At 57.1% G+C, this 21,172-nt stretch overlaps 11 protein-coding genes across 11 annotated transcripts; 3 read left to right on the top strand and 8 right to left on the bottom strand.

Annotated features, from left to right (window-relative positions):
• Nucleotides 1–782: 782 nt before the first annotated feature.
• CH63R_01664 (Enoyl-CoA hydratase/isomerase) lies at nucleotides 783–1,723 on the bottom strand (the record flags this gene model as incomplete). Its single annotated transcript, XM_018296639.1, has 2 exons — nucleotides 783–1,268; nucleotides 1,478–1,723. The coding sequence occupies 2 exons, from the start codon at nucleotides 1,721–1,723 to the stop codon at nucleotides 783–785; spliced, it is 732 nt and encodes a 243-aa protein (XP_018165001.1).
• Nucleotides 1,724–2,392: 669 nt separating this feature from the next.
• On the bottom strand, nucleotides 2,393–3,204 carry CH63R_01663 (3-oxoacyl-[acyl-carrier-protein] reductase; the record flags this gene model as incomplete). Its single annotated transcript, XM_018296638.1, has 2 exons — nucleotides 2,393–2,573; nucleotides 2,630–3,204. The coding sequence occupies 2 exons, from the start codon at nucleotides 3,202–3,204 to the stop codon at nucleotides 2,393–2,395; spliced, it is 756 nt and encodes a 251-aa protein (XP_018165000.1).
• A 454-nt stretch (nucleotides 3,205–3,658) lies between these two features.
• Nucleotides 3,659–5,082, bottom strand: CH63R_01662 (Fungal trichothecene efflux pump; the record flags this gene model as incomplete). Its single annotated transcript, XM_018296637.1, has 5 exons — nucleotides 3,659–4,309; nucleotides 4,361–4,447; nucleotides 4,503–4,744; nucleotides 4,802–4,969; nucleotides 5,022–5,082. The coding sequence occupies 5 exons, from the start codon at nucleotides 5,080–5,082 to the stop codon at nucleotides 3,659–3,661; spliced, it is 1,209 nt and encodes a 402-aa protein (XP_018164999.1).
• Nucleotides 5,083–6,585: 1,503 nt separating this feature from the next.
• On the bottom strand, nucleotides 6,586–7,422 carry CH63R_01661 (Enoyl-CoA hydratase/isomerase; the record flags this gene model as incomplete). The annotated part of the gene is made up of 1 exon (XM_018296636.1): nucleotides 6,586–7,422. The coding sequence occupies one exon, from the start codon at nucleotides 7,420–7,422 to the stop codon at nucleotides 6,586–6,588; it is 837 nt and encodes a 278-aa protein (XP_018164998.1).
• A 712-nt stretch (nucleotides 7,423–8,134) lies between these two features.
• Nucleotides 8,135–9,056, top strand: CH63R_01660 (Carnitinyl-CoA dehydratase; the record flags this gene model as incomplete). The annotated part of the gene is made up of 2 exons (XM_018296635.1): nucleotides 8,135–8,522; nucleotides 8,593–9,056. 2 exons carry the CDS (start codon nucleotides 8,135–8,137, stop codon nucleotides 9,054–9,056), a joined length of 852 nt encoding a protein of 283 aa, XP_018164997.1.
• A 799-nt stretch (nucleotides 9,057–9,855) lies between these two features.
• Nucleotides 9,856–10,353, bottom strand: CH63R_01659 (Peroxisomal multifunctional enzyme; the record flags this gene model as incomplete). The annotated part of the gene is made up of 1 exon (XM_018296634.1): nucleotides 9,856–10,353. The coding sequence occupies one exon, from the start codon at nucleotides 10,351–10,353 to the stop codon at nucleotides 9,856–9,858; it is 498 nt and encodes a 165-aa protein (XP_018164996.1).
• A 31-nt stretch (nucleotides 10,354–10,384) lies between these two features.
• CH63R_01658 (Peroxisomal multifunctional enzyme) lies at nucleotides 10,385–10,971 on the bottom strand (the record flags this gene model as incomplete). Its single annotated transcript, XM_018296633.1, has 2 exons — nucleotides 10,385–10,720; nucleotides 10,843–10,971. The coding sequence occupies 2 exons, from the start codon at nucleotides 10,969–10,971 to the stop codon at nucleotides 10,385–10,387; spliced, it is 465 nt and encodes a 154-aa protein (XP_018164995.1).
• Nucleotides 10,972–11,388: 417 nt separating this feature from the next.
• Nucleotides 11,389–13,260, bottom strand: CH63R_01657 (Duf1446 domain-containing protein; the record flags this gene model as incomplete). The annotated part of the gene is made up of 1 exon (XM_018296632.1): nucleotides 11,389–13,260. One exon carries the CDS (start codon nucleotides 13,258–13,260, stop codon nucleotides 11,389–11,391), a length of 1,872 nt encoding a protein of 623 aa, XP_018164994.1.
• A 664-nt stretch (nucleotides 13,261–13,924) lies between these two features.
• Nucleotides 13,925–15,613, top strand: CH63R_01656 (AMP-binding enzyme; the record flags this gene model as incomplete). The annotated part of the gene is made up of 1 exon (XM_018296631.1): nucleotides 13,925–15,613. The coding sequence occupies one exon, from the start codon at nucleotides 13,925–13,927 to the stop codon at nucleotides 15,611–15,613; it is 1,689 nt and encodes a 562-aa protein (XP_018164993.1).
• A 1,007-nt stretch (nucleotides 15,614–16,620) lies between these two features.
• CH63R_01655 (uncharacterized protein) lies at nucleotides 16,621–17,852 on the bottom strand (the record flags this gene model as incomplete). Its single annotated transcript, XM_018296630.1, has 2 exons — nucleotides 16,621–17,219; nucleotides 17,387–17,852. The coding sequence occupies 2 exons, from the start codon at nucleotides 17,850–17,852 to the stop codon at nucleotides 16,621–16,623; spliced, it is 1,065 nt and encodes a 354-aa protein (XP_018164992.1).
• An 874-nt stretch (nucleotides 17,853–18,726) lies between these two features.
• On the top strand, nucleotides 18,727–18,960 carry CH63R_01654 (uncharacterized protein; the record flags this gene model as incomplete). Its single annotated transcript, XM_018296629.1, has 1 exon — nucleotides 18,727–18,960. The coding sequence occupies one exon, from the start codon at nucleotides 18,727–18,729 to the stop codon at nucleotides 18,958–18,960; it is 234 nt and encodes a 77-aa protein (XP_018164991.1).
• Nucleotides 18,961–21,172: the final 2,212 nt, after the last annotated feature.

The following is a 21,172-nucleotide window of genomic DNA, read 5'->3' as shown; positions in this document are numbered from 1 at the left end:
CTTTGCGGAGCGGGTAGTTAACAGAAAGTAGTTAGCAGCAGGTCCCCGCGGGCACCAGTTTTCTCGTCCGGCAAATGGAGAGTGCATTCCCCCTTCCGGCTACACTTGTTTCCAAGACAGAACATCAAGTCAGTGAAACACATTGCACTCCATACCGCACGGATGGGTGGGTATTCCTAGGCACAGCTTGCGAATGCAGATACTCATGCTGCACAGTCTCCCATTCCAAGTTCCAACCCCAGAGCTCACTGCCCAAAAGATTCACGATACGATTGCCGATGTCTCTATTGGTGTAATGACAGCCAAATTGGGTTTTTAAAAGAAAGCCATATTGTCACTGCAGAAGTAGCCACTGATACAAACACAGAGACTTGCTATATTAATCACAGGCTACGAATCTCATTGGGGTGACCGCTGTATTGGCCATTCAATCTATAGAGTATGGCTTTCAAATTATGAGGTTGAGGTTCTAAAACTTCATCGTCACTTGCGGATCCCAGTCCAAAGGCAAACGTGAACCTGGTTGCGCGATTTGCAATGTTGTTTAGATGACGGCTCAGAAACAGACCAGACCCATAAGTGCCGGCAGTGTACCATCTATGTCAGGTACTTTTTGATAGCCTGCTCAAGTAATAATACAAGGGATCTACAGAGCATGGAATAACGAACAGAATGCTGCAAATGACGGGAATTGCTGGCAACCAACTAGAAATATGTCTTCCTTGAACGTCCCCATGACCGTTCGCCTGCGACGCAAATAGAGTCCCGAGCACTGAGTTTGATTACTGGTAGAGAAGGGGAAGTGTGCTTCCCAAGTTGAGCTCCATATCGCCCAGTGTCAGGTTGTTGGTCAGAACCAGGGCTCGGCCCAATAGTTGCGTGACGACGGGATCAGCTAGGCGCGCGTTGAAGGCGGCGGCGTCTTTCAAGAAGTTCTCCTGCGGTGGCCGAGCCCACAGGTTGATCGAGTTCTTTGCAGCAACCAGCGCGCCCCTTGGGAACAGACTGAAGCGAGACGTGAGCTCGTTGACGTGGGCGTACATGTCGGCAGCATTGTTAAAGGCCTTGTTGATCCAGCCGATCTTCTCTGCATCTTCTGCATTGATATCCTTGCCGCTCAAGATGTACTCCATTGCCAGCCCCCTCCCAATGATTTGGGAAAGCAGCTGGCCCCCTCCGCCCCCTGGAACGAGGCCGGTGCCTACCTCGATCTGGCCAAGAAGCGTCTCTGTCTTCGTGGCAAATCGCATGTCCAAGGCGAGCAAGAACTCATTTCCTGCACCGCGAGCTCTGCCTTCGACGGCGCCAATGGTGACTTGCGGGAGGTTCGTAATATTCCACATGAGTGCCGAAAACCTATCTCCGACAGTTTCTGGGCTACCAGTCAGAGTAGCTCACGCACTTTTCGGTCTTGGGGCTGATACGTACGGATATCTGGAATGAGGAGGTCCACGTGGGCGCAGAAGAATCTCGGGACGTCGCTCTTGAAGACAACGACCTTGGTTTCGTTGTCGACCTGAAGCTTCTGAACAAGATCGGTGAGTCCCTCTTGGAAGTCCTGGCTCCAGAGGTTGATGGCGGAGTCGGGGTTATGGAGGGTGACTTCGAGAACACTGCCGTTCTGGGCCGTCTTCAAACCACGATATTTTGGGAGTTCGAGGGCGAGGGTACTCGAGATCAAGTATCCTGCAAGGGCAGAAAGAAATAATCTAGGAGCAGGCATGGTGAGTGTGTCGAAATTTTTGAAAACTGATTGCAGCGAGTGTAGATGGCAGTGTTCGAAGCAGTAAAAGGCACGATGATGGCGATGCTGTACGCTTTTATACATCTACGTCTAACCAGGGGCAGGAAAACGCTTGGATTGCCTTCATACTGCCAGCTTCCTTTGTTGATTTCAAATAAAATGATTACAATCAATGCAGCTCTCTGTATTGCAAAGCAGCATTCTATACCGAGGTGAGCTCGATGTTCATGGAATAGTCTCAATCTTAAGAACTTACAAATCGTATCAGTAACTGTCGGCGTAATGATCCAGCCGTCCGCTCTCAAAAATAGAGTTCATGGTTGCACCGCCCTACTTCAGCCCAGAGGCTCCGTCCAGGCTTCATCCATTACACTTTGCTAATAAAGGCATGATTGGACGCAAGATCGCAATTTTACTCTTACTATGAGCGGACTTGGATCACTGGCGGGGAGGCAAACGCATCCGAAATGGCCTTAATTCCCCAGAAACATCCAGACTTCATTCACCCTTAGTCGTCATCATCTGCACAACACGAAACGACTGAGAAGCAGGCTTCTCTACTAGTCCTTCACCCGCACACGACAAGGTCGTCAACGGTTTGTTTACTGGCTCGAATGTTGGAGCAGTCTTACAACTATCCCTCTTCTATCAACAGTTCCAACCGCCATCGATACTGATGGCACTTCCTGTGATGTAGGTAGACTCGCTACTCAAGAGAAAGGCAATCAACGACGCTACCTCCTCGGGCCTGCCCGATCGTCCCAAAGCCGCGTCAGCCTGTATCCCAGCTGCTGCTGATGCTCTCGACATGGGCGTATCAATTCTACCACTGTATACCGTGTCATCAGATGAGCTTGTGAAAGACACAACGTGGACCAAACTTACGGGCAAACGGCGTTGACTCTGATACTCCTACATCCCACCTCCTTCGCAGCCGTCCTGGTCAGCCCCAAGATGGCATGCTTGCTTGCCGTGTACGCGCCGTTGTTTGGCCGGCCTTGCAAGCCTGCGATGCTGCTGGCGTTGACGATGGACCCATTGTCCTGAATCATGGATAGCTGCGCCTTAAGACAATGCATCACGCCCTTGAGGTTGACTCCCATTACAAACTCCCACTCGTCGAGATCCTGATCCGCCAGCCCCTTTTTCCCAACGGACTTTGGAATCACGCCGGCGAGGTTAGCTGCGCCATCGAGTCTGCCGAAGTGTTCAATCGTGTTTGCTGTCCATTTCTCCACCTGGTCGTAGTCTGTGACGTCTACGGCTGATGTGATGACCTCAGCTTCGGTGTGTCGAGCTTGGATGTCGGACTGAGCTTCTCGAAGGCCTTCTGCGTTGATGTCTGCCAACGAAAGCTTGGCGCCTCGGCTTGCAAGAAGGTGAGCAGTAGCGAGTCCTATGCCCGAGGCGGCACCCGTCACGGCAATGACTTTGTCACGGAATTGGTGCGTTGCTGACATGGTGATGAGGCTATCGTGGAACCTCGGTCTTAGGGCTTCGACATACCCTTTCCTGGTTTATGAAGACAGGAAGGATGAGTCACGAAATCGATTAGTCTGTCCCGCCCCCATGCGCATGACCCGCAACCACATAACCGACAGTATGCAGCGAAAGGGAACCGGGCGGAACTCCGCTGCCCAGCAGCTGGTACATACGCAGACTGTGAGCCCTCAGTCCGTATCATAACAAAGTGTTCTCTTGATCGGTATGTTACAGGGCGGAAAGCTTTTTTCTGATAAATCGTCGTTTCGCGATGGAGACTCAACGTCTTGAAGAGGTAATTGGCTTCGTGTGAACCCAAGGTCCATGGCAAGAAACATGTAGATCACGGCCCATGCGTATTGACTTTGAAATAGTCATCTTTTCCATATGCATCTTTGTCTTCACAATAACTACCATCCTCAAGTATGTTTCTCAGGAACTTTTCCCATCGCCCATCCTTCTCTCGACCTTGTTTGTCATGTGCTTCTGTGCGTCTTTTGCGAACAGACATCCGACTATGGCAATAGCTCCGAATCCCAGACTTGCTAGATATACAGTCTCAAAGGCCTTTGTGTAGGCGCTGGGTAATACTCTCACCACAGCAGCTTTCACGGCGCTGGTCAAGCCGGGAAAGGCTGCCAGTTTCCCTGCCTGCGCCGCCTTGGCAAGAGCTGGAAGCTGACTCTGGGACAGGCCAGCAGCACTAGCTGGCCCATTAATGGCTGCGGGAATCTCGGTAGCGAGACGGTTGGACAGGATGGTGGTGTAGACGGCAACGGCGATCGAACCGCCAGCAGAGCGGATCGAGGCCAAGAGACCCGACGCGAGGCCAATGTCTGAGGGCTTGCAGAACAGGGGGGCCAGAGCAAGGGATGTGAGTTCGATGAAGCCGACGAAAAAAGGCCCCAAGATCGTGAGGGCAATGCCGAGGTTCAGCGTCTCGGGTGTCAGGGACGCGAGGGCACCGACAAAGCCAACCATGGCAAACGTCGCGAAGATAATCCAATACCGGACGTTGCCTCCCCACTTGATAATCCCTCCCGCACAAACTTGGCCAAGTGCTGTCGAACTCGCCACCGTTGACTACCATTCGTTAGTTGATAAGATGGGTACGCTGATGGGGGACTCGCGTACCGAAAGCCAACCGCCGTAGGTGATGTCTGTTGTGTAAAGCGCCTGAACCTGTTGCGGCCAGAGGAGGACGGCAGAGTAGTAGAACATCTATGACAAGTTCAGTGAAAGGTGGACAGGAACAGTTGATGAAGGTATTACTCACGGTGGCAACCGTCGCGCAGCAGACGAGTGACATGAAGCCCCGGTTGGAAAAGAACTTGACAGGAATAGCAGGATACTTGAGGTTGGCGAACGCTTCCCAGCAGAAGAGTGCCACGAGAAGCGCGGTACCCATGGTTAAACTCGAGATGGTCGCTGGCGAGCCCCATGGGAACATCACCCCTCCCCAAGAAACACCCAACAACAGGAGAGTCAGGCCAGTAGTCCAGAGGAAGATCCCAATGTCTGTTTCCGATGTTAACGTCCCGGCATTTAGACCTTCTCCTGGAGTGTGAGACGTACAGTCAAGTTCTTTGAGCAGTTGACGCTTTGTCTTTCGGGCATGAAGAAGCTCAAAAGTGGGCGGGTGGTAAAACAAGTATAGCAGAACGATAGCAAGACCAACGGTTATGATATTAATGTAGAAGCACCATCTCCAGCTAAGATTTGGGTTCTTCACGAACCCCCGGGCTGGGTACCAGGTTAGCGAAGAGTATTGTCTGGCTTCGTTGGAGTCGCTTACCAATGAAGGGACCAAATGCAGAAACAGGCGCGTTGGTTAGGAAGATCAGGGACAACACCATGGGTCGATACTTGTTGGGAACCAGTTCGCCGACAGCAACGTTGAAGCTGAGCTGAACAGTCTCGCCCAGGCCATACACTGCGGCGCCGACGATGAGAGTCTCGACGTTGCGTGCGACGGCGCAGATGATGACGCCGAAAAAGGCGACGACGTTGCCGCCGATGAAGAACCAGCGTCTACCGAAAAGATCTGACAGGCGGCCGAGGATCGTGTACGTGAAAGACAGCGATAACGTTCTGGCGATGTTGACCCAGGAGATATACGGACTCGGCCCTGGTTAATATCAGCATCCACGGATTCAACCGAGTTGTCACTGTTCATTCGCACCAATATCAGCATTGATGAACGTCAACACGTTGGTCGGCAAAATCAAAAAGAGGTAAGCCGAGGTTGCCGAGAGACAGAATCCCTAGACAGGACGTCAGCTACGGCCGTAATGCACCGCGATAGCGCCAACCAACCGCCATAGCACCGAGGAATCGAGGAGAATAGTAGTAACCGAGAGGCAGATCGTCTCCCAGCGCCTCGGAGCGTATCGAAGAGGCATCGTCTCTGTCAAGGTCGCAGTGCTTATCCAGCGACGGTCTATCCAACTTGCGATAGGACTCAGACTTTGAGATATCCATGACGAAGAATCAAGAGACCGGCATGCGGGAACCAGCTCGCCCAATGTCCGTTATCGAGAAGAGGAGTCGAGATTATCTGTCAGCTCAAAGGGAACCGCAGCCGAGAATGAGACCGTGCTCGAGGTTTATACACCCTCAAGAATTTGCAACTGTCATCGAGGAATGGGATGAGTTGAGGAGGATGAGTATGTGCTCAACAAGAATCAACGGCCATGAGTGAGACGAACGACAAGACACACACACAGCCTTGGTCTGACCTGGTGTGCGCGGCAGTCCTCCGTTCCTTCATTTCCCGGCTAGGACCATCCACGACGAACACACGCCAGTTGGCCTCCCCCGGGAAAACTCGAACCTCTTCGAAACTCTTTCATGGATGGCTGGCGAGGCATCGAAGGCCTTTCCTTGTGACGTCCTGCGGGGGGAGACCACCGCGCGACCCGAGCACCTCGGCCTTTGACTCTTTGCCCAAACGGCCACATCTGGATGCGACAGTGGCCGAACCATTGGCTCCCTGTCGTCTCAAAGGCTTAGTATCATGGGACGCTGAAGAGTGGTGAAGCGATTTTAGGTTGTTGAAACCGTCTACGGACCTATTTGGCGGCGGCTTCCGCTCAGGATCTCCACCGGCCGGTCTGTCTGTAACGATGGCGCAAACGTGAACGTATCGACTCAAGTATAGGGGACTCTATAGAACGAGTAATTAAGGATGGGGAGAACCCCGGTCCAACTGGTCCATCGAATCGGTCTGGATAAAAGCAAGGATTTGGTTTGAGCAGAGCATGAGGATTCACATTGGATAAGTTCGTCCGGCTCACTGGCCCCGGCCCGGTCTCGTTGATTCTCGCCGCCTGGGACGCAAGACCGGAACTAGGCCGCAGTCATAGCCGACTACCCTTCCACCTGGGCTCCCGTTTCTCAGAGAAGGCTTTGAGGCCCTCGAGAATGTTCTCGCCTCGCTGTAGCTCGGCAAACTCCTTTTCCAAAGTCCATTCCACTGCTCTTTCGACGGATGCCGCCTCCCAGCCCTGCCTCAGCCCTGCCCTTGTGCAGATGATGGCGTCTGGCGAGTTGGCCGCGATCATCGTCGCATAGCGTACCGCCTCGTCCACGACCTTCTCCTTGGGCACCACCTTGTTCACGATCCCCCACCCCGCCATCTCCTGCGCCGAGACGTTGCGCCCGGTCAGCGCGAACTCGCTCGCCCTCTGGAGGCCGATCGTGCGGATGAGCCGCGGCAGGGCGCCGCCGATGGCTGCGATTCCTCTCTTGACCTCCGGGAGCCCGAAGTACGCGTCGTCGGCGGCGACGACGAGGTCGCAGTTGACGACGAACTCGCATCCGCCGCCCATCGCGAGGCCGTTGACCGCTGCGACGACGGGCTTCTTGCCCAGCCGCCGGCTCAGGGGCTTGAAGGCGGGAGCGTTGCCCATCCGCTTGCTCGGGTCGGCATCGGCGGCCATGGTGCTATTCCACTCTTTCAGATCGGCCCCTGCCGAGAACGCCCGTCCCGTTCCGGTGATGACGGCGACGCTCAGGTTCGGCTCTTGGTCGAACCACCGCCACACCGAGTCCATCTCCCATTGTGCTGCTGTTGACATGGCGTTGAGGTCTTTCGGCCGGTCCATCCGCACGAGAAGAACGCGGGGCGCCGGGTAGGAGAGCTTGAGGAAGGCGGGCGTCGCCGGCGGCGGTGTTTCTGTTGGTGAGGAAACCATCACGAAGGGTAGAATTGCTCAGCTCGGAGAGGGAGACGTTGGTTCGCTTTCAAGTCGGTGGGCAAACCACACGCGATGACGTGCCAACCTGCGCTGTTGGTGAGGTTTTCACATGATTACTTGGCGAGAGCTCGTGAAACACCGTGTTCCCGGCATACAACAACAACAACAACAACAACAACCGTTCGTCCAACAAGGTTCAAGGGAACATCTTAACCGTCGATATCCGAAGGAGTAGTCAGACTTTGAGCGTCGTGTCCGATAAAGCTCAAGAGTGCATGACACACACTCTCGATGCCCTTGGTTCTCTCGACTGTCATTGGCGCAGTTCACGCGGGGACGCCTGTTCTAATGGTTGAAACGGTTCTGGTGTCTTCGATGTGGATGCACAAGACACACGGTGCTCAGGGTTCCCTAACTTTTGGGCAGTGAGGTTTTAGACAGCACAGGATACTTGTGACAGCCGGTGGGGAACATTGCGCCCGATTCATCGACTGTGCGGAAAGGCTCGTTGTCGCCCGTGGTCTTGCAACCGTGAAGTGGCCGGGGTGTGCTAGCGAGCTCGCGCCTCGGCCTCAGCTCGACCTGCTGAGGGTGTTTATCGGATGCTCTAGTGACGAAATTGCCAGGAGATTCCGATGAGGCTGGCTGAACATGAAGAATGGCACCTTGAAGCCGCTTGAGATTCCACGACGACACTCATCCCACGGCAATGGCGACGCCCAGAACCAGGAACCCCGTTCCTCCATGGATACAAACCCCGTATCCGCACGTCGAGCACAGCCTGATAACGTTTCCTCGAAAGCACATCCTCCTCGTCACGATCAACCGGCCCGGCCACATGAACTGCCTCCCCGTCGAAGCGACCATCGAACTCGGCGCGCTGTGGAAGTGGTACGACGCCGAACCGGAACTGCGGTGTGCCGTCTTCACGGGAGCGGGGAACAAGGCCTTTTGCGCGGGCATGGACCTGAAGCAAAGGCTGGACATCATCAAGACGAACGACGTGGCGTACGAGTATCCCTCGGGGCAGTTTGCCGGCATGAGCAACAGGACGGGGAGAAAGCCCATCATCGTGGCATGTAATGGTCACGCACACGGTACGTCACTCCCGTGTTGCTTAACAGCCGCAACGTTATACACAGCGTGCTAAGCAAACGTTCCCCACAGGCGGCGGTTTCGAGGCGATCCTCAACGCGGACGTCATCTTCGCATCCCCGAACGCTACCTTCCGGCTTCCCGAGGTGCTCCGCGGGGTCTCTGCTCTCGCGGGCGCGCTGCCCCGGTGCATGGTGCTCTTTGGCAACCACCGAACGATGGACCTGGTCCTCACCGGCCGCACCATGTCCGTGGAAGAGGCGAGGGAGTGGGGGCTGGTGAAGGAGATCATGCCGCAAGAGAAGCTGCTTGAGAGGGCTCTGGACTACGCGGGTCAGATTGCCGCGCTGAGTCCTGACAGCGTCATCATCTCGCGGTTGGCCGCGCGGGAGGCGTGGGAGACGGGCGTCAGTAGGGCGACGATGCGCGGCCAGGAGTTGTGGGCTGAGGCGATGCTGAGGAGCAAGAACGCAGAAGAAGGACTCGCTGCGTATCGTGAAAAGAGGAGTCCTAAGTGGTTTCCATCACATCTGTAGACCTCGCAAGAGTAATAGGTGAGCATGCCATCGGGATCGAGATGGGTCATCTTGTTGTCGATACATATTGCTACACTCCAGCCAATTTCACCATCAACAGCGCCGATGGTTTAGTGGTAAAATTCTCCGTTGCCATCCAGCAGCGTCGGGGAGCCGGGGGTTCGATTCCCCCTCGGCGCAAATGTTTTGCAATAGGTATCGCAACCACATCTTATCATTTCTTTCATTGGTTTTTGGCAACAAATTCAGCGTCACATCAGCCAGCGTAGCGTCAATCCTTTCACGGGGTGTTTTGCTTTTACCACCTAGGGCCCCGGGACTGGCTATCTATCCATCACCTTGTCTGCCTTTTGGAGTCTTGGCGATACAAATGCCAATATGCCACAACCATCCATCAGTCAGTCATTGACTCATTGGCATCAAATTCCACGAGCGACTCAGTAGAATGAATACCGGGATTACGAGCACATGACTTGAAAGTAATCGAAGTTGCGCCATGCTTCTCTCTCACAGGTGTCTGCCACAAAACAGACCAACACACCAAAGTCTAGCCGCTGAGTCCCGAGTTTGGATGAAGATGATACATAGCGCCAACCTTGCCTTACATGCACACACTCGGTGGCTTCTCTGTCTAGCAGTCGTATCCTGGAATGGTCGAAACCAGACTGAGTTTCGCCTACAGCCTTGAATTCGACTGCAGGATCTGAGCATGACCGTTCGATCTGAACGATTGTCAGCAACCCGCCGCCAAAAAGCCGCGATGATTCATTGCCGTGCGAGACAGCCAATGCGGGAGAACTCACAGCGCAACCCTCCCGTCGTCCTTGACAACCGTCTCGAAGACGACGTCGTCCACCCCTCCTTGGCTTTCGACCACCCACATGCGCGTCTCGAGGGTGTCGCCGGGATAGACGACGCTCTTGAACCTGGCGCCGAACGACTTGAGCCGGCCGGGGTGGCTACCGCCCAGCTCCCGCAGCAGGCCATGCGCGGCCATGTTCCAGGTCCCGAGGCCCTGGAGGATGGACCCCTTGAACCCGGCACGCTGTCCAAAGGCGTCGTCGGCGTGCAGCGGGTTGTAGTCGCCGCAGAGGCGGTAGAGGAGCGCCGCCTCTGGGGTTGTCTTGACCGTGTGCACGGCATCCGGACGGCGATCTGGCGGCTTCACGGCCGGCTTCGACGGGCCGCGGGGGCCGTCGTAGCCGCCCTGTCCGATGCCGAAGGCGGTTGATGTCATCTTGGTGTACACCGTGTCCGTCCTGCTGTCGACCAAGAGCTGTTCGGCCTCCAGAATCATGGCGCCCCCTGGAGAGTTGGAAACGACTCCATCAGTCTCGTGCCTCCCCCGTTCGCCTTGGGACGCATGACTTGCCTTTGTCGTAAACTCCGATGACCTTGCTCCGAACCTCCAGGTCTAGACCGTCAGAAGATACGGGGATGGGCCGCAGGATCTCGATGCCTCGCTCGCCGTCGACGGAACGCTGGGCGTCAAAGGGCGGGCAGCCCGGGACGTGGCCGGTCACTGTGCGCGCGACGAAGTCAAAGACGTCCTGGTCCGTCTGCTTGAAGGCGAGATTGATGGGGAACGTGGGGAAGGCGGCGAAGTCGGGATGCAGCTCGTAGAGGAAGTGCAGCTCATCCTTTTGGCACCCGATCGCATTGGCCTGGATTTTGTTGTAAGTGACCACAACCGGGTTCGGTGGTGAGGCATTGCAAGAGGAAGAGGGGGGATGGATGGATGCATATGGCTCAGCAAAGTGTAACAACAATGACACGGGGGACCTACAAAAAGGAGGACATCTCGGCGGTTGAAGCTGCACTTGATGGGCGGATGCTGGTATCCGGCGGCCTTGCGGAAGTCAACATTGATATAGCGGCCTGCCGCGTTCTTCACCGGTCGGTCACTGGAAGACATTCTTGTTGATTTGATTTGATTTGATAGAGATGTAATTGTGAGAAGAGAGACTGACGGAAGCCGAACGGTGTAAGATGTCTCTCGCACTTACAGCCAGGCCACCATTACAGCTGTCTTTACGGCTCTTAACAAGGCCCAGCAGCCCCTGGAGCCTGGAGCCTGGAGCCTGGAACACCGGCCGAGGTTCCCCGTGGCGGTTGGAGTTTGCGCTCTGTAGCGGGAAGAACAGCGAGCTTGGGCGACACTGACACTGACACTGACACTAACGACAATAGCACCGAGTCAATAAGACTGCCAAACAATATGGCGTGCGTGCAGCTCAGAGGTTAGATAGCAGGTTAACGACTGTCTCCATCTCCATCTCCATCTCCATCTTCATCTTGCTCTGCTCACTCTTTAAAGAGACCAGAAGCGACTTCACAACTTGGATGCTCGAGCATTGCTTTCAAACCCCCTCAGACGTCGCTCGTCTTCCAACTTGACCAAGTCCACCGGCAGGCCAACCAGTCTCGCGCGCAGAAACTCGCCCAGGCTCTTCGCGAACCCGTCCAGAACGCTGCTGCTGCTGACTCCCTCCTGCAGGATGCCCCGGACGACAAAGTGAACCGCCCAAAGCCCGGGGAACTCACACCTCTCCACCGCGTGCTGGTCGTCGCGCCAGTCGTCTCCCAGCAGCTGGATGAGCCTCTGCTTGGTCAGAAACGCCTGCAGCCAAGGCCAGGCCGAGGCGTGACGCACCCACAGGCCGACGTTCGCGTTGCCGCCCTTGTCGCCGCTGCGCGCGAAGACGAGGTCGCCCAAGGGCCGCTTGACTATTCTGGACGACGGGACATCCGACACGGAAGTCGAGGGTTCGTAGTCGGGTTGCCGAGGGACGACGATATGGCTCTTTGGTTGTTCGCCTGGCCCAACGACCAGATCATGCTCGCCATGGACGAAGCTTACGGCCAAAGGAGGCAGCTTTGATTGCGGTATCAGCGCTGGGAAGTACCGCACATAAGGCCGCGGCGCCATTGTCCGCCAATCCATGCCGAGGTGAAGCCCGCAGTAGCCCTGGAGGCCGTTGTAGAAGATGGCCCTCCTGAACTGCTCGAATGCCTCTTCCTTGCGGGACTGAGCAAACATGCGGAACTGCGTTGTGCACTCTCTCTGTGACCGCGGGTCCGTCGGCGAGGAGCCATACTTTTCGATGCTAAACGCAGTGAAGTCGGACCGGTTGATCTGACCGAGCACCTGGCTCTTCAGCACCTCGAACTTGAAGTCCGTATCCAGTCCAACAGCATACGCCGATATCTCGGCCTGATAACCGCCGAGGAGACAGATGGCCAGCTTGGCCGTCGGCGGCGGCGGCAAGCCCTTGACGCCCGCAAGCCGCACGCGATCCCTCCCCAACTGCGTGAGTGTCACGCCCCCAATGTCGGCGACGACGTCCGGGTTGAGGTAGTATCTGCCCTGGATCTCGTACAGCAGCTGCGCCTTGCACGTGTCCACCGAGACCAGCCCGTTGGACCCTTGGGGCTTCGTGATGACCACGTCCCCGCCGGCGCCAACCTCGGCGATCGGGAACCCGGCACGGCGGAGGTTCGGCACCTCGCGCTGGCCGCAGTAGTTCCCGCCCGTCACGTACGGCCCGCACTCGATCAGGTGTCCGGCCATGAGGCTCGCCGCGAGGGCGTCGTGCTCGGTGCCCTCCCAGCCGTGCCACCAGGCGGCGAGGCCCACGACGGGGCTGGCGTCGGTGCATCTCCCGCACACGACGACGTCGGCGCCGGCTTCCAAGGCCCGCACGATGCCGGCCATGCCCGTGTAGGCGTTGGCCGCGAGGAGGTCGCCGCTCATCGACGGCGCATCGAACTCGACGCCCGGCTGGTCGAGGTGCATGACTCGCCCGAAGGCGCCGCGCCTGACCTGCTCCGTGACGTCGTCGCCGCTGACCCAGGCCACCTTGACGTGACGGATGCCGAGGCTCCTAAAGTACGCGTCCGCCTTCTCGGCCAGCCCCCGGGGGTTGAGGGCTCCGCCGTCGTGCACGACCCTGATGCGCTTCCCCGCGACGAGACGGGCTGCGTCGCCGTCGTGCCAGGCGAGCTGGTCGAGGAACCCGGGCTCGTAGCCGAGCTCCGGCCGGGTCTGGAGCTCGATGGCCTTCCACGCCATGTTGAACTCGGCGAGGTAGTCGGCCGTGATGGCGTCCACGTTGCCGTACTTGGCGAGGCGGTATATCTGGTCGATGCCATCGTTGATGGCACCGGAGCAGTTGCCGATCCGTATCGGTCGTCTCGGCGTCATGGTTCCGGGAGAAGAGGGGCGGGGGGGGAGGGATATGTCTTCATCCCACGAACCGTGACAACATCATCACGAGCCGCGAGAGTGTCGGTTCATGACGGAAACGCTGTTTCGTTGTTGACGCCATTCCTCTCCGCCGCTTGAGTTGCCGCCTTGACCTTTGCACCCTCGTCATCACACAAGGATCATGGCTGGAGCTGCTGCGCACTGCTGGCACATCGGAACCCCTCCCGAGTGGGATGAGATAGCCCTGTTTCATGCGGAGAGCCTCGCTCCCTGCCCCCCCTCATCCCCATTGCATTGCATTGCACTGTCTCCCTGGGTCGTGATATGAGGCGACGGCAGTTGTACTTCTTCCTTTCCCATGGAGGAATCTTGCTTCCGGGTCAAGCCCATGGGACTGTTTGCCGCATCGGTCTGTCTTCAATCAGATGACCCTTGGACCGTGGTATGTACGTGAGTTCAGACGATAGCCGCGCCTCGGAAACGAAAGAGTATCCGAACAGGCCGGTACCGAATGTTCGTGACGACGACAAAAACGAGACGAAATCCCATGTTTTCCCTCATCGTCTCGCATTCCTTTCTTGACTGTTCAACGTCAACCTCGGTCATCTGACAGCACGCCTGAGATACCGAACTAAAAGACGATGCATCAGCCATCACAATCATGAAGATATACACATCTCGGCCTATTGAAGTACCCCGAGATCTGAATCTCACCCAACTCCTTCATACCAGCGCGACTGAGCTGCCCGAGTCCCACATCATCGCCGCGGACAGTCTCACAAACCGGAGCATCACTCTCGGGGAACTACGAGACCGCGCAGGAAGGATCGCAAAGGGTCTGAAGGATGTGCTGAGCCCGCCGGACCAAGCTCGTTGGGCCGTCGCGTTGCCAAACAGCGTGGAATTCCTCGAGATATTCCACGCCATCCTGTGGACAGGGGGGATCGTGTGTCCGGTCAATCACGCGCTCAAGGTCTCTGAGATCGGCCATGGGCTTGCCATCTCGAGGCCGCATTTCGTGGTGGCATACGGGCCGATGGTGACATCCATTCGAGAGGCTGTGGGCGTGGCAAGAGAGGAGCTCCATGAGAAAGGGGTGGCATGGCAGTCACCGCCGATATTGTCCATGGTGAAGCCTTGCCGAGGCACGAGGAGCATTCCGGATGACTTTCTCTCTTCGACACGGCTTCCCATCCCCCGCTGGACCGACACTTCACTTCGCCTGGCATCGATACACCTCTCGTCCGGGACGACCGGCAAGCCAAAAGGGGTCGAGCTCACGCATCACAACTTCGTCTCCAACGTGATGCAGCTCGTTGCCCTGGACCGCGCCCGCCAGATGTTCAACCCGTCATCCCGTACCGTCGCCTTCACACCCTGGGCTCACATCGCCATGACGACGGCACCCCTGTTTCTCGGACCGTATACCGGTATGTTCCACCACGCCATGCCCCGATACAACATTGAGGACTTTGGACGACTTGTCGAGTCTACCCAAGCGACTACCTTCCAGGGTGTCCCCAGCGTGGTCCTGTCCCTCGCCAACTCGGACATCACGGAGCGCTTCGACTTCTCCAGGGCGCAGATCATCACCATCGGCGGCGCGCCGCTGAAGGCGGAGCAGCTGTCGAGGCTGCTGGGCCGGGCGCCGTGGAGGCTCGTGCAGGCGTACGGCATGACGGAGGCGGCGGGCTACGTGGCGTACCAGGAGTTTGGCGAAGTCGTCCCGGACGGCTGCACAGGCAAGCTGCTGCCGGGCATCGAAGCCGCTCTCAAGAGGGAGGGGACGACGGAAGACGCGCCGCCCGGAGGACCGGGGGAGCTTTGGTTGCGCGGGCCGAACATCACGCGCGGGTACGCTTTCGACCCCGACGCGAATCGGGCCGCGTTTCCTGTCGAGGGCTGGTACAACACCGGCGACGTTTGTCGTATAGACGAGTGCGGCCGAGTGTCGATCGTGGGAAGGACGAAGGAGCTGATCAAGTATAAGGGGTTCCAGGTCAGCCCCGGCGAGCTGGAGCAGATCGTCAACTCCCACCCCCACGTCGGGGAGGCGGGCGTCGGGGCTCTCTGGGACGCGGACCAGTTGACGGAGGTGCCCACCGCGTGGGTTGTGTTGAAGAATGGCGGGAACGAGACGAGAAGGGAGGAGGTCGTCGACAAGCTGAGGGTCATCCAGAGGGCCGTGGACGGGCAGGTCAGCGGGTACAAGAAGTTGAGGGGAGGCGTCTGGGTCGTTGACAAGGTGCCGAGGAACGCAACGGGCAAGATTATCCGACCAGAGCTGGTCAAGATGACCCAGGGGCCGTGTTCCCTGGAGAAGCCAAGGACGTTGACGGCAAAGCTGTGAGAAGCGGTTCAGAGGCATGAGCCGAGCATACAGCTTTTGCATTGGTTGCTGCGACAGGAGCCTGGCCTGTTAACCACGTCTCATGCTTTCTGTAGTAGGCTTCATATACCTTTTGTGCAAGGAACTATTGCAGTTGGTTCACGTTCTTCACAAGATACACCACGCCTCTTGGGGGCATCCATCACATGAAGACTTCATGACCATGACGCCGCCTCCACCATCCTCATGTCGGCTTGCTGCACAATGGCCCTCAGGGACACCACGTCAAGTCCCATTACACTGACTTGTCTCATCACACTATACAAGGATTCACAAGAGACCGCATCCGCGCGGCCTCCGAAGGCGACATGTCCACTTTTGACAGGTATCCAAGTATCCCCAGTCCATACGGCGGTCCGCGGATGCCGCAGGACCGTGGAGTGGCTGGCAACCGCTCTCTCTCGACCGACGTGCACATTCAGATGCGGGGCGAGCTTCAAGCAGGACGGTGGCGGGGCAGTCGAGTTTCGTCAGATAACGTTTCAGAGGGAATCCTGTATTGTGGCCATCAGGCTAGGTGGCGGTTGATGAGCGGATATCAACGGCCTGGAAGATGGTCAAATCGATACAGCCTCATCACCTATTCACAAAGTTCTTGAAAGGCTTCTTGAAACCACCGTAGGTCACCGTCCTCACATCAGCCATCTCAAACGACAATATACACCGGGGTTGAGTTGGAACGCTTAGAGAATGGAATATATTTACATCCACGTTGATTCATCATAATATAGTCGTGTAGCCCGTTTCCTTCATCGCGGGACCGCGGGTCTTTGCCCGGAAAGTCGTTACCGGAGCAAATCGCCCTCGATGCCCGATCGCGACCACTCTGGTCTTCTTTTTCGTCGGCGGGCACGCTGTCAATCTCCGCCGGCCGTTCTTTCATTAATCAAAAGCACGTTGCTTTGGTTGCGTTCGTTTCTTCTTCTTCTTTTTATCCCTATGGGTCAACCGCTGAAAAAACAAAACATCTACTTTCTCTCGCGGTCCTGTCTACGGACCTCGTCCTGGAACACGTTCCTCCCCGGAGACTCGTCCAAGGAAGGACTCGTCGGCCCCGGCTGGATGTCGGCGCTGCCCTTGTGGGCATGCGTCATGTCGCGGGCCTGGGCCTGGGCTTGGCCCTTCGTGGGCGTGTAGGGAACGCTCTGTCGTTCCAGCGCGGCGGCGGCGGCGGCGGCGTGGCGCCTGCGGCGTCGGATGTACAGCCAGAGCATGACGGCGGCGATGGCGAGGGAGATGAGGATGACGGGTAGGACGATGGCGAGCAGGTTCGGCCGCGAGCTCGAGGGGTCAGTGTCGACGGTGGCGCGGACGGTGAAGACGGGGCCCGTCTTGTTCATCTCCTCGCCCGTTTCCGGGTCGCTGTAGACGAGGATGATGGTCATGTTGTTGGAGTCGCGGTCTTCGAGGTCCCTGACGCGTGGGGTCCAGGGCACCCAGCCGTCGCCGCCGACGAGGTTCGTGACGGAGAAGGCGGGCGCGCTGTCGGTGACGCCATTGTCGACATCGAAGCCGATGATGACGACGGGGGTGGCTGGGTCTGCGAAGAAGGTCGTGTCCCAGGTGACTTTGGAAGGGGGGAGAGGTCAGTTTTTGGGGGGGTTTTGATAGAGAGGTACGTAGAGGGAGGGATGAAGATTAAGGAGATATAGAGCTGGTGAGAGAGGCAGAGAGAGAGAGAAGACCCTGCGTCTCACAGCTCCATATTGACTGGATCGAGTGGTTTAAGCTTACTGTAGTACGTCGACTCCACGTGCAGAGTGTTGCCCCGTCCCGGGAAGCAGAAGGGAGAGTCATTGCCGACCCTGTTGTTGCAGACGGGGAAGACGCCGCCATAGCCCAGCGTGTTGCTCGCCTGTGGCGGCGGCGGCGCGCCGGTGCTCGTCGTGAGTGCGCTGCCCGAGGTTGCGGTGACGGTGAAGACGGAACCCGTCAGCGAGTAGGGGGGCGGACTGATGGTTGTGAGTGCCCCGTTGCTGGTGACGACGGAGGGCGTGATGGTCTTGGCATGGCCGTTTGAGTCGATGGTGATCCAGTCGTTGACGGGAATAGCAGCCTGCCGGAGGTGAACGGCGGCGGCGGCGGCGGCAGCGGGGGGAGCGGCTGCGACGGCGGCGGCGGACGCCGGTGTGGCGGAGAGGAGGACTGTCGTCGCCGCCGTCAGGGCCGACAACAGGATTCGCTGGGCGGCGGGAAACATGGTGTCTCGACCGTCTTTTGCCAGTTGGGATACTTATGCTTTTCAAGTGTCGCACAGACGCTGGTCGGTATCAAGGCATGAGAGGGGGGTGAGGGGGGAGGGTTCGTGTTTCTCGTCCGATGTGATGGCGTTGTCGTTGTCGCCGTCGTCGTCCGTTGTGCTCCTCCAAAGTTTTGTTGGCCCCGGCGAGATGGGGAAGAATATACAAGAAACCTCGTGCAAGACCCCAGTGCCGTGATCGCAAGCAGGTAGACTCGGGAGTTGGCCGGAGACAACGGCAAAAATGATGACTTGATGATGATGATGATGATGATGATGATGACGGACCACTGTTGCCCACGCCCTATTACTGCTCCTGTTCTGGGTGCACCTTTCGCGTCCGTACTTTGCTAGGCCTCAGATAACACGCTGCAGTTGAGACGGGGCAAGGAAGAAAGCAGCAGGAGGAAGAGACGACAGTGAGGGCAGAGGGCAGAGAGGCAGTAATAGAAGACGGAGATGGAGACGACAAAAGAAGCGGATGTTTGCCGACCAGGGTGGTCTCGCAACGCGTCATGCGGCGATGGAATGGAGGGGCATCGGCAGCACGACCAAGACCGATATGTAATAGAAGCTCGGAGAGGTCGTCCGTACTGGGTAGGCTTGTAGCTGCCCAGACACCTCTCTGAAGCTAGGATATTTTGGGGGAGGGGGATTGAGAGATGCAGTGAGAGCGAGAGGGGGAAAAAAGAGATGGAGAGAGAGTGAGAGAGAGAGAGAGACTTGAGAGGCTAGAGTCCAAAGAGGGCGGAAGCGGAAGGGAAACGAAGGCAGCGAGGGAGATGAAATCCAACCCGGGTGGAATAGTGGAATGGCCTTCTTTCTTGTGCTCCGCATGTCCCCCTCTGGCGAGGCCACGGCGCTGTTCGGCACCAATGAGGAGGATGCTGGGCATGCTTGGCAAAGAGACCATCGCGGGCATGGCACGGCAGCGTGGCAAGCGGTTGACAATTGGGCGGAGAACGCCAAGAGGCTTGGTGATAGGACGAGGGGCATGAGCCAAGTCGCTCACGCACGCTACGAGGTTTGCAGAGGAGGGGATGTGCCCGTCTGGTTCGGCGCAGAGTGAGACCAAGGGCCTGTCGATGCGGCATTGGCATTGCTGGGCGCGTGTCTCACGGCATGCGTCCAGGTAGGTGTGTGTGTGTGTGTGTGTGAGTGTGTGTGTGTGTTGTAAGGTCCGTAAATAGAGCCATTGTAACTCGACAATCAGTCTTGTCAATTCATGTCAACTCTCTGCCGGTCTCCCAGGATGGACAACCGGTTCGTTCATTCGTTCGTTCCATCTCTCGTCCAGTCATCGCTGGCATGGTCCATGGATGATGAAGGAAAGGGATTCTGACAGGCCGAAATTTCAGGGGGGGGGCTGTTGTCCGTGCTAAAGCAGACAACCTCGAAAGTCGGAGAGCGCTGCTCGCGCACAGCACAGCACAGCACAGCAAAGCAAAGCAAAGCACAGCACACACAGGCATACAGTCCAGGCAGAGGCAGAACGGCAGGGAGGATCTTGGCTGCGCTGAGTCTTTCTGAAGCGAGAGCTGCGCGAGCCAAGAAATGGGATTTTCAATATGAGGGGCGATACGACTCGCAGCCGACAGGGGACAGGGAGGAAGGGCAAAAGATGCCCAGGTCCGGCTTGATGCGGGGTTAGAATAACTAATCTGCTAATCAACTAATAACTCACTCAGCCTCCATCCGGGCCCTCTGTCTTCTGCCCTTCCGCCCTTCTGGCCTTGTGCCCCTGGGGCCAAAGTCCAGTCTTGAGTCTTGGTGTAGTGTGGTGTAGTGTGGTGTGGTCTGGTGTGGTCTGGTGTGGTGTTCCTCAAGGTGACAAGGTCGATCACAAGCTGTGGTAACACAGAGAAAAGCCCAAAGTACATACACGCGCTTGTGTCAGAGAGAAAAGGAAACATTGGCCGAGAGTCCAGAGTGAAGCAGCGCTCCGAGGTGGTTGGTCAATGGGAGAAGGATTCTCAGAGACAAAAAGACTTCCGCCGAGGCCTTGGCTTTCGGTGAACACGATCTGGGCGTTAGTGGCATGTGTCTGGACGAAAACTTATTTTGTAGGGGAGGGGGGGGGAGACTCCTGGAGCCCCGAGTGAGTTGACGGAGGGCTCCGGTTGGGGAACACACACAGAGAGAGAGAGAGAGAGAGAGAGAGAGAGAAAGAAAAGGTTCTGTTTGTGCCCAGAACGAAAAACGTCTAGCGTCCTCTTGTCTTCTTCGTTGCGTCTTTTTCCCCGTCGCATGTCACGACAACCTCGGCCTGTTCCCGATGGATGGATCAGAGTCCAGCCAAACAGACATACAGAGGGAATCCAACGCATCCTTCGTTGAATCCCCAGGTGACAGTCAATCAACTCGTTGTTATGGACACGCCAAAAGTCGGAGAATGCAAAGCATCAGTCAGTCGACCACGGAATATCTCCCCATGTCGCATCCCCCTCCCCCATGTCCCCATGTCATCCAGTATTCTGCCCGCATTGACGGAGTGTCTGGCCCTATCAGCCCTGTCTTCTTAGGAGATATCCGATGACACTCTCAAAGAACATCGCCATCAGTCCTTATCGAGAATCTCGGCCACAATCCAACCTTGCCTCTGACAAGTCGAGCACAACAGAAACTTGCCCCCCCTCCCTCATCGCCATGATGGATTTTATCCATATGGATTCAATCATCTAGACCAACCCAAAGGAATCCGTCGCCCGGCACCCGGCACCGTCGACCTGCCTTGTTCGGCCGTCCCAAGGGCCAAGGCCCCTCTCGTGTCCACCAAGCCAAGGGTCGTCCTGCATGCTTATTCCTCCGCGTCCACCATGAACCGCCCGATAACGTGCCCCCTCAACTTGCCCGAGAGATGCGCCTTTTACACGTACATACACGATGACGAGCGGCGGTGGCCAGGCCGCTAGTTCGTCGCGCAGTCAGTTGCTTCTGCGTCCTATAGATGCACCAAGCAATAGTCTGGATCCAGGAGTCCAGGACTAAGACTCCGTCGGTTCAGCTCGTGTATCTCTCTCTGTCTCTCTCTTTCTCTGCCTCCCCCCCTCTCCCACGGCGCTGAGCTCACTGGCATCCCGGCCGCCGGCTGCTCGCGTGCATTGCCGCGCCCCGAAACATGTTTCTCGCTTCCGTCCCCTTGGGTTCCGCTGCTGTCCACGAAAGCCCTAGAGGCGTCTCGACGTCCATCCAGAGGTCCTTTCCAAAGTCTTACTGCAGTGATTAGCCCCGACAACCGGCGGCGACAGAAGCAATGCTAGTTGCATGGGGGTCAACGTGAG

This window comes from Colletotrichum higginsianum, chromosome 1, assembly GCF_001672515.1.
Source record: "Colletotrichum higginsianum IMI 349063 chromosome 1, whole genome shotgun sequence".
NCBI lineage: Eukaryota > Fungi > Ascomycota > Sordariomycetes > Glomerellales > Glomerellaceae > Colletotrichum > Colletotrichum higginsianum.
This window is presented reverse-complemented; position numbering and strand designations above follow the sequence as displayed.